This window comes from Rutidosis leptorrhynchoides, chromosome 10, assembly GCF_046630445.1.
Source record: "Rutidosis leptorrhynchoides isolate AG116_Rl617_1_P2 chromosome 10, CSIRO_AGI_Rlap_v1, whole genome shotgun sequence".
Classification (NCBI taxonomy): Eukaryota; Viridiplantae; Streptophyta; class Magnoliopsida; order Asterales; family Asteraceae; genus Rutidosis; species Rutidosis leptorrhynchoides.
In genome coordinates this window covers 56,071,507-56,083,157 of record NC_092342.1, presented here as the reverse complement: position 1 = coordinate 56,083,157, position 11,651 = coordinate 56,071,507, and the positions used below count along the sequence as shown (strand labels likewise).

The 11,651-nt window shown below is 35.2% G+C and overlaps 1 protein-coding gene across 1 annotated transcript; it reads right to left on the bottom strand.

Annotated features, from left to right (window-relative positions):
- Positions 1-4,863: 4,863 nt before the first annotated feature.
- On the bottom strand, positions 4,864-11,156 carry LOC139872010 (sucrose transport protein SUC4-like). Its single transcript, XM_071859795.1, has 5 exons — positions 10,485-11,156; positions 6,809-7,536; positions 6,229-6,292; positions 6,101-6,144; positions 4,864-5,398 (listed from the first exon to the last, which is right to left on the bottom strand). Exons 1-5 carry the CDS (start codon positions 10,990-10,992, stop codon positions 5,234-5,236), a joined length of 1,509 nt encoding a protein of 502 aa, XP_071715896.1. The 5' UTR covers positions 10,993-11,156; the 3' UTR covers positions 4,864-5,233.
- Positions 11,157-11,651: the final 495 nt, after the last annotated feature.

The following is an 11,651-nucleotide window of genomic DNA, read 5'->3' as shown; positions in this document are numbered from 1 at the left end:
AATGGGTAACACAAACTAAACTCGAGGCATGCGAAGTGGGTGGAAACATTACAAGCATATTCCTTTGTTATTAAACACAAAGCGGGTTCCCAGAACACAGTCGCTGACGTTTTAAGTAGAAGGTATGCTTTACTTAATACAATGAAGGTGCAGGTGAAAGGATTTCATGTTTGGAAAGATAGCTATGCTACTGACCCAGATTTTCAAAAATTATGGGAAACGTGTATGACGGGCTCGCATGCGAAATTTTTTATACAAGATGGCTTTCTGTTTCGAGGATCACGACTGTGTATTCCCACAGGTTCTTTACGTGCTGCTATAATATTAGAAAATCATTCGGGTGGTTTGGCAGGTCATTTTGGTATTTAGAAGACGTTGGCATTAGTCACCCATCAGTTCTATTGGCCTCGTATGGAAAAGGATGTTACACGAATTATAGAACGATGTCGTGTTTGTCACATTGCGAAGACACATGGTTCGAATGTGGGATTGTATACGCCTCTGCCCATTCCCGAGCGCCCTTGGGAAGATGTGAGTTTAGACTTTGTATTGGGATTACCGCGTACACGAAGCCAAAAAGACTCGATTATGGTGGTTGTGGACCGTTTTTCTGAAATGGCTCATTTTGTGGCATGTGCTAAAACGTTTGATGCTAGTCAAGTGGCGCGATTATACTTTGCCGAGATCGTGCGATTGCATGGTGTTCCCAAGACCTTAACATCCGATCGTGATGTTAAATTTGTTAGTCACTTTTGGCGTACCTTGTGGTCTCGTGTGGGATCAAAGTTGCAGTTTAGTAATTCCCATCATCCACAAACAGATGGGCAAACGGAGGTCGTTAATCGGAGCTTGGGAAATTTGTTGCATAGGTTAGTGGGTGAACATCCAAGACAATGGGATTTGACTCTTCCTCAAGCAGAGTTTGCATTCAGTAGTTCGGTAAATCATACTACGGGGAAAATTCCATTTGAAATTGTTTACGGGGGTAATCCGCTGACACCTGTGGATTTGTTACCTCTACCGCAGGTTGAAAATGTTAATGCAGATGGAGTGAAGCAGGCTGAGTATTTCCAGGAACTTCATAAGCAGGATCGTATTATTAAAAAAAATTCATCGTATGCTTTTAAAGCTAATCAACATAGGCGACAAGTAGTTTATAAGGAGGGTGATATGGTGTGGATTCATCTTCGGAAAGAACGTTTTCCGGGAGGACGTTTTAGCAAGTTAAACCCGCGTGCAGATGACCCTTTTCGAGTGTTGAAAAAGATCAATGATAATGCCTACAAGATCGAGTTACCGGGCCGTTATAATGTTTCGGCTACTTTTAATGTCGCCGACTTATCTCCTTATGAAGACAATGATTTTGACTCGAGGTCGAGTCTTTTCGAAGAAGGGGAGAATGATGCAATAGCAAGTGCAAGTACTGTTGGGCCTGGGCCTGCTGGGCCTGTCGATGATGCAAGGTATGGACAGGAATATAAGAGGAGGCCCAAGCTAATTTAGATTGCAGATATATGTTGGGCCTGGTTGCTAGCTTCCTGGTTAGCTACGTGACTTATGGAGCAAGCACAAGATTTAAAGATTTCGATTTACTTTCTATGTTTATTTTTAATAAGGATCTTTATCCATTAAGTTGTTTCCTTATAGCATTATGTTTAGTCCTATTTATAAAGGACCTCAGATTTCTTTTCTATTCAATTTTTATTTTCATCAATTTAGCAATAAAAAAAATACGCAGGTTTTGCGTTTGTTCATCTATCTGCCTATTCTACTGTTGATTACTATATTGGCCAACGGTCCATTAACGTTAGTCATTAGTTATTATGTTGACGTCGCCTAGCATTTTAAGGCCACATGTAGTGCTCGTGAAAAGAACCGCCACCGACCGCCACCCGTTTCACCCCACCACCACCGATCCGCCACCAGGACCGCCAGCCATCCCCCTCACCTTTCTAACGGGTGAATTTGTGGGGCCCACCATAATTATTTATTTTTTCTTATTTTTTCTTTTTCTCCTCCAACGGCTCTTTCTTTAATATTTTTTTTTTCTTTTAAACCAATAATACACTACATTTTCTCTATATATACATACACTCTCATTCCATTATTCACCCAACACTACTATCAATTCATATTTCACAAACACAAAAAAAAAAAAAAAAAAAAAAAATCAAATGGAAGTGGAAGATTTATTAAATTCTCAGAGTGAAAGCGAGGAGAGCGTGACGGATAGTGATAGCGCAGAGTCCGATTCCGATGAAGATTTAATTCAAGATGGTTACAACGCGCTTACCTATCTCGATTTAATCCAAGATCGGGTGGATCGAGAGATGCGAGATCGAAGAGCGCATCATATCCTTCGCAACAATTTGATCGTACACATTTGGACACTCTCGGATGATTATGTTGTTCGAAACAATTAGCGTTATTTATTGTATTTATTTATGTATTGTCTTTTATTTATTTAATTATGTAATGTTTTAAATTTTTAATAATATAAAATGTTTTAATTTTATTTAATAAAATGCTATTTGTATTTATTTATTGTATTTAAGTAATAATTTAAAATTGGTTAAAGTTGGAAATGGAGTGTATGATTGTGAGTGTTTAGTGAAAGGAATGTGAAAGGAATGTTAAAGAGTTTGTGCTGATGTGACGCTGATGTGGAGGAGAGAAGTTCAGTGAAAGAATGAAATAATTGTATGTGGCCTAACCGTATTATACACTAGTTCAAACCCATGCCCCAACTTGCTACATGTATGTGCTATGAAATTGTCACTTATGTATGTTGATACATGTGTCTAATAAGTTACGAATATAATCCATATATAAACAGGAAAATACCGGTATCGTACTGAAAGTACCACATTCTAAAAACTTGAATATATAAGTACCGAATACCATACCAATTGTTGCGGTAAGGTACCGGTTCGGTACGGTACATGTACGGTATCGGTAGTTGGGTACTAGTGCTCACCCCTAGTTCACGGATAAAAAAGTGTGTGTCCGGCACACGAAATCGCAAATGGTCGATGGCGAGAGCATCATGACATTTTTTGGTTAATTATAATACAATAATCCGTTTTTGATAAATAAGATAGGATTCCTGAAACCTCATACCCCTTGTGGTGGCAGAGCAGGAGAAAAAAATCTAAATGTCACCATACATGTTTTAAGCATATAACCATTAATGAACAAAATAGTGTTTTCCACATAACGATTCATTTGGTTTCATTAACTAGCTACGTACAGTTGCGTTTTGTGTGATTTTGGTAGGGCAATTCGAAGTGCATGATAAGCTAATATTATTCGATAGTTTTTATTAATTACGTAGCTATAATTATCTACATTAGCAAAATGGCTACGACTATTATGTTGTTTAGTTGATTACAGACAGGATGGTTAACGTTTTAACAACTACTACAGACTTAAGGATGGTTAACGACTACTACAGACTTAAGGATGGCCGGATTGGTTTCCCGTTTTTCCTCCTGCTTGTTTAGGGTCTACAGTATTGGTGTTACTGTTGTCGGAGTATTTTTTTCATTTATTGAAAGTGGACTTCTTGTTGTTGTAGGGATTTATTATTATTATTATTATTATTATTATTATTATTATTATATTATTATTATTTTATCCCTACATGCTAAAACACGCGTCAGATTTCGTCGTTTCAGTTCTATCGGATTGTCGCTTTGAGTTTGCGTTCACATTATAAGCGGTCCCTCAACTTCGACTCAATTTACACAACGGCCCCTCAACTTTACACTTTTTATGTATAGAAAGCGTAAACATATAATTTTATTAAAATAAAAGAAACTAACTTCACCCTAATTTTTAACGGGCCATATCTTCTCGCTCGATGCGAGTTAAATTTTTTCGAGACCACCGTTCAACTCGAAAAAATCTAATGAACACAACGGGACTAACTACGCGCGAAACAGACATTGTTAAAAAAACACTAGATAACGGGCCCTATATTCTCGCTCGGTGCGAGTTAAATTTTTCCGAGACCACCGTTTAACTCGAAATAATTTTACGAACACAACGCGACTAACTATACGCGAAACGGACATCGTTAAAAAACACTAAATATTTCGGGCTATATTACATACATATACATACACCTCCAACAAACAACTCAACCTACTAGATATATTAGGTACCAAACAACGTATATCCAAATTTGACCGCGCGTCGAATACAACCACAGCAACGCGCAGTCGAATTTTTTTCTGGTTATTATTATTATTATTATTATTATTATTATTATTATTATTATTATTATTATTATTAGGATAGGTTTTGCTATTGCTAGAGGTGTGGGGGCCCAGATTGTCTCTAGGCTTCCCACTAATTTTTTGTAAGTTTTAAAACTTTTAAGTTTATTATTATTATTATTATTATTATTATTATTATTATTATTATTATTATTATTATTATTATTATTATTATTATTATTATTAATTTAGAATACCTTAAAAGTATTATGAAGTGGAAAAAAGAACACATGATTGGAACTTGAATGCCGTACATAATGATTGCTTAAGCTCTTGACCAGCTGAGTTAAGATATGTTTTTAGTCTTAACTAAAACTATTTATATTAAGATCTCATGCCAAAAAATGATATATTTCAAACGATTAGTTTTTCATATGATACAACTCTTAACACACAAAAGGACGCAATTTTTCAGCTCTTTTAGTACATAGGATGTAATGTCAACCAACTTGAATGTCAATATTGCAAAAATTGCTAATCGAGAAGTAATTGGTCGGAACTTCAGAGTAATTGCCAAGTAAATCTCGATTAATCACCGAGTTACATCGTACCAGACAATAGGTTGACTGAGTTACCGAATTACATCGTATCAGACCATAGGTTGACCGAGTTACATCGTATCGGACCATAGGTTGGAGCCGAGTAATCGCAGAGTTATACCAAGTTCTTCAACTCTGAACGCGCACAGTATAACGCGACTACAATTCTTGATCAAAGTACATTAGTCGAGTTTAGTATGTTTTGTGTGCGACATATGTATAAATGAAAACTTATTCTTAGTAACTAACAAGTGCTATACACAAAATCTTGACCATTTGTTTGCAGTAGACTCCATGTTACAATTAAATATATTATATATTTATATATTATTATTATTATAAAAAAAAAAGAAACAAAAAGATAATACAACAACAATACTTGTTCACCCACTGATCAAAAAAAATACATTGTTCTCATTGTCGAATTTTGGATTTTTCGGTAGTAGGCCTAGTTCTTGGAATAGCCAATATGGCTACAAGTCCACTTGCAAAGGCTGCAACGGCTGCTATTGCAAACGCTGGTGAGTTGCCACCACCAAACAACGAGTCCCATGGCCCACTCCCAAGCGACACCACCACCTATCATATGATCCAAACCAACACATTCAATCACAAAAAGTTAACGGGTCGTTAGGTTGAGGGGCCAACCACGTTACTAGTGCAAACATGGGTGACCAACCACGTAAAAAATAAGATAAATGACTATCATGCAAATTTGGACAAACGTCAGGGACCAACCGCGTAATTTTGTAAAAAAAAAATAAATAAATAAATAAATAAACCCTCGAAAGTATACGCTGTTAAAATTCAGATTTTGAATGGTAATAAGATGTGATAACATACTGCAGCAAATATAATTACTACAGATGATATCGCCTATTACTACAGATGATATTGCCTATCTTATATATGTTTTATATTCATTTTAGCGGCAATATTGGTTACGATTTGTTAGTTATTTAAGTTGATTTCATGAACTTTCGATACTTACTTAACTGGAGAAAGAAATGCTTAGGGTCAGCCATTTACCAATTTTTACCCGTTGTCTGACACACCTATTTATCCTCGTCTAGCAAATAAAATGGTAAAAAGGGGTAAAAAATTGATTTTTTACCCATTGTCTTGCACACATTTTTCCGTCTAGCAAATATTATGTAATATATGAATTTGGGGTATGTGGATTTTTTGAGAGTAAATCATTCCTTGGACTACCGAAAAAGGGGTAAAAAAACGACACGAAACTGTTTAAACGCTAACAGGACTTAATAAACGGGTACATACCTGTGGGAGCACAATCGACACGTTTAGAACACCCATTGACAACCCTGCAACGGAGCATACGTTTTTAGTAACTTGCCGTTTTTTACATAAGAACTAAACGAAACCCGTAAAATAATTTGGGTACCCACCTTGGCCAAGTCCGAGTGACTCGATGCGTGACGATATTAATGCATATGGCACACTATATGTAACCTGCATGATATTAACATAAAAGAATTAAATATAAAGTAAAGTAATTCTTACAAGGCCACAAACAGAACATTACAAAACTAACCTCAACACCAATAATCAATTTAAACAAAATATTAAAAGTGGTTATAAATATCAACCACAAATTCCAAAAAAATGTAACAGCAGTTAAAAAAGATCTATATAGGGAATGCAAGATCATTTGCACGTTTTAAGGAGTATAAGGTAAATTTTAATAATAAAAAAGAGAAAAAGTTTAATTTTTTGAACAAAAAAGGTAAATTTGTCTTGCCTACATCGAGCTTTTGATTTAGTACGCCTTTTTAGCAAAATTTAACATTCACTTATTGACGATGATATTTCCACCATCAAAATTGATAAATCCACCACAATTGTGCATTAGGTACTTGTACAGTATAGTACAAGTACTTAATGCACAATTAAGGTTTCTTTAAAGCCAGTATTTTCTTCAAACAGACATCAGATAATAACAGTATTAGCAAAGTTGGATCAGCTTACAGCTAACGGCATGCCGAGAATTGCAAAAATAACGAGCGCAGCAATCACGATTCCGTTTGGAGGAACACCGTCAACTCCATAATCGGTTTTGCTTGCCACAAACGAAAGTACAAGCATCGCAAGAAAACAAAGAAACATAATAATATTTGAAATCCCCCATATGAAACCCGATCCCCATTTTCTACAAAGATTCTCCATAAACACCGAAGTTATACCAAGTATAACCGAATTCAACATAAGCCCAAACGCACCCATTCTAACTCCATCACTATATTTCAAATCACCATTCGGGTCGCCACCGTATATTTCTCGACCCATCCAATCGGTATCAAATAGAATAAACGGAAACCATCCGATCCACGTCAAAGAAGTGACAAACAAGATCAACCAAACGGGCCCCGGAAGGTATTTAAACGTTCCAAACATTTCCCAGAAAAACGCTTCTTGTTCATGGCTTGATTCTTCAACGAGTGGATCTTGAACCGACGTTATCGGTTGCTCGTGAATTGCAGTGACACTTATGTATGTAGTACACATGATGAAAATAACATCGAGAAGGAACGCAGCTTTAAGGTTGGCACAATTGATGTCACATGAAGAGTTTAAGGTAAACGGAAAAATCTTGTACCAACTGCTATAAGCTCCGGTTGCGTAACCGAGAACATTTCCAACTGCCATAAACAGAGAGAAATATGCATTTGCGACTCGAGTTCTTCGGTGATCTTTTCCTGAAAAAAGATAAAGTTGGTAAATTTATATGTCAAAACAGGTTGGGTAACGGGTCAAACATACTTTAGATCAAACCTAGAATTTTTGGTAGTGGTTGAATGAGTTCCACTGACATAATTTGTGTTTCACGTATAATTATCGAGTAAAATATGATTATGGATATTACATTAAGTTTATAATGAATGATACAATTTATTGAAAAAAGATACAATTTGTGGTTTTATACATAAAAAGACACTTTGGGACATGGGCGACTTCTGGCCCCTGTTTCATTTAACCAGTTTGACCCATTAAGAGAACCCACACCGATCCATATATAAGTAAACGAGTCGAAGTTTCCATCTCTACACACTAGTAATCAACTACGGAGCTCTAGGTTAATTACTAAAAAAATAGATATATAAATCATTCTCTCCATTAAATATACATAGAATATATGTACAGCCATTCTGTTTGATATGTTGTCAAGAATCCTGAAATTATTATGGAGGTATGGTTAATAAAAATGATATGATGTCAAAGTTATTGCATTTTTTATTTTTTATTTTAAAGTTAGTTAAAGTTATAAATGCCGATGGAGAAGTATATCATATTAAGAAACTCTATTATGATCACACATTATAAAAATAAAGAGCTAAAATTCCAATACTAAATTTGGATTAAAAGTTAATATTTCTGAACATCTTACATTTTGATGATGCATATTGCAACACATATTTTAATAGTTATTTAAAAATAATACATTATAGTTATAGTTATAGAGGTATATCTTCAACAGTTAATATATCTTTCTTATCAAACATGAAATATATAGAAGTGTTAGCATTAATTATGATGTTTATGTTCTTAACCTAAAATAAACTTCAACTGTGATGATCCTTACAACACCATTTTTAGTCATACACCACTAAATGTGCATTAAGTGTTGTAAAGTACAATGCTTTATAGCATATTTAGTGGTGTATGGCTAAAAATATGGTGGACTTATGGTCCAATTTGAGTCAACCTAAACCAATTCATCTATAACTCACAGAGTCAAAGTGAAAAAATATTAAAAATGTGACCAATTTTGACCCGCACACATGGACCATTATCCGATCCTAGAGACCTGCCTATTTACCATCTTTAATAATTAGAATTTATATATTTATATTAACTCTCAATAAATTGTAAATAATGAACAAACAAAATTATAAGAGAATAGTAAACACATTAGCAGGTGACATATCAAAATCTGCATCCTCATTTTCTCAACATCAACCAGATTAACAGAATTTGTAAATGGGAAAAATTGTAAACTTAACAATGTTAGAGTTAGCTTCTTCAAGTTGACTGTTTGCATTAATATAATTCTATTTACGTATTAGTATTTTGATCATTAAAATGTCTTTACGCCGCATAGTAGAAATTAAAAAAGAAAACAACAGGTGCAAGATAGAGAGTACTATGACCTTGACTCATGGGTGAACGGTGTCCGTGATATCCAAATTTAAGATCTAGAATATAATGAAAGCATGTAGTACGTAACGGACCCACGTCCTGTTCCTTTGATGTAAATTAATGTAAGCTAACGAATTATTGTCACTATCTCTTCACAACGGGTATGGCCCACATAAGGATCCAAAGGTTTTGGGGACCAAAAGACATTCAATTATTTATCTGGATGGTCCTTAATGACATAATAAGATTAGATTAATTGGATACACCAAATATTCTGTCAGCCTAAGCTTAACATATTAGTCTAGACTAAAACTGTGTCTTTTAGCATGTTCTAGACCAACAAGTCATTTTGTTAAATTTACAAGCATAAGATGTATCTAGCTACTACCGCGCGCTTAAGTTTGTAAACGTAGCTAACCGGGAACTAGTCGGTCAATTCGGAGACTGGTCGAACGTTGACCAACTTTGACTGTTTTTGAACGTTAGACCATCTTTGACCGATTCTTACCAACTTTTGCCTAAGTAGACCATTGGCCGATTTTGACCGACTAAATGCGAATTTGTACCGATTTCAACCTGTGAACCGATGTTGACCCGCATTGACCGGCGACTTTTGACCGATTTGGCCTAGTCGGGATGGACTAATTCAAACATCCTGACAAGTCGGGGACTACTTAGTCGACTTTTACAACCATGTGCGCATCATGTTACTTACCAAGAAAAAAATAAGTTCTTACTTGCAAACATATCAACCATGAACATGAGACCATGCTCAGTTCATACCGATACAACAACAACAACTACTACAAAACCCAATCCCACAGTTCATACCGATAGTAATATAATATACTTTTCAATAGACCATTTAACATAAATAGGCCATCTCTTACATATAAAATTTCGAAGTATGCAATACGAGGTTGGCTAAAAAAGCATATGCCTCAAATAAGCTAATTTAGACTTGATGTTATTGACTTATTTCAACCCGTAGTCTCAACTCTCAACAAGCTTCCAATTCCCATCAAATCATGTTTGCGCATTTACACGGGCATTTGGGAAACCAACCATATCCATGGTTGTAAAAATCCGATCAATCCCCTTTTAGAAGCACACCAATTAGATTTTCCAAAATCCATCTAATTAATCGTTTACTGCTGGTCAATGGGTCAAAATTAAGTCAAAGTTGGTCAAAATCCGATTTTAGTATACATCAAAATACTCCAACTTGAATACATATATACTAGTAGTACTACTACATACACACATAACTTAACATTCATATAAAAAATCAATTTCGTTATCACTTAACCTTACTAATGATCTATAAACTTTAAATCACTCAACCCTAAATGGTAGAGTAACTAAATTCCAATTCACCCCAATTAAAGAGTTGCCACCAAACAAAACCACCCCAAAAAAGCAAAATTAACCACTGATTAAAACAACAAACAAATTAAATTGAATTAAATTAAATTGAATTAAATTAAATTAAATTAAACAAAATTACCAGTAAGATCAGCAAGAAGAGCTCTACAAGGACCTTGAGTAGCATTATTAGCCATATCAAGAAACCAAAACCCAATCACAAAAACAGCAATTGCTCTTGTTTTCTTCTCACCATCACCTAACAACCCACCAATATCCGCCGCAAAACCAATCAATAAAACCGACAAAATTATCGAACCACAACCGACAACTATAAACGGTCTTCTTCGACCATATTTACTCGTAGATCGATCACTCATATGCCCAGCTAAAGGTTGAACAAAAAACCCAGATAAGGGCCCACAAAGCCATATTATACTTGACCATGCGTGTGGTATACCCAATTCTTGAACATATGGTGTTAATAATGATAATTGTAACGCCCACCCGAATTGTATCCCACAAGCTACTGACGCTACTCGGAGCAGTACCCGAAGTGGAATTCGGGTCGGAATTGTTTCTGTCGGAATATTGCGGTGGCGCTGTGGTGGTTGTCGTTGTTGTCGATGTTGACTTTCCGGCACCGTCATGGTTGTTCTTATTATTATTGTTTATACGAATTATAAGTGATTAAAAAGGTGTGAACTTTAAGTAAGAATTAGAATTGTGTGAGTGAATTACAACTGGGTTTGGTGTTTGATTGATGATGGTGACAAGCCATGATTATGATACGATGATGATACTATGATGGTGTGTGTGTATTTTGGTGTGATCGTTCATTTGTTTGTGTTGGGTGAATGTGATTCCAAAACTTTAAAATATGTAAGGGATAATTTCATTTCACAGGTGTTGGATTTTATAATTTTGTCAAAATTGGTCCTTGGTTTAAATTGGTCAAATTATTAGTCAAAGTGGTTTAAATTTCTTACTTCGGTTTATATAGAATTTATACCGAATGATTAAGGTGCGTTTTGTTTTTTTGTTTTTTTTTTTTTGAAAAGCAAAATAATTTTATAAATATCAATCAAGAAGATACATGAGTACTGAAATGCCTAATATGGTCATGAAGTAACACAACAGCTCAATAGCCAAACTAAATTACATAGAAAGCATGCAAGTAGATGTGAATCAAAGCTGCAGAGTTAGCAGCAATATATATACATCGCCTACAACACTCCATATGAGTTTGGACTAGTGAGCCAAAAGTGCCAATCCATTTTGAGATTACGAATTCTTCCCGCGATCCATT

Bases quoted from the DNA above. Each gene is read 5' to 3' on its own strand.
- LOC139872010 (XM_071859795.1), bottom strand. From the start codon at position 10,992: ATGACGGTGCCGGAAAGTCAACATCGACAACAACGACAACCACCACAG. The intron at 7,537-10,484 runs GTAATTTTGTTT...ATCTTTTTTCAG, and splicing joins TCTTCTTGCTGATCTTACTG to GAAAAGATCACCGAAGAACT. The intron at 5,399-6,100 runs GTATGTACCCGT...ATCATATGATAG, and splicing joins TGTCGATTGTGCTCCCACAG to GTGGTGGTGTCGCTTGGGAG.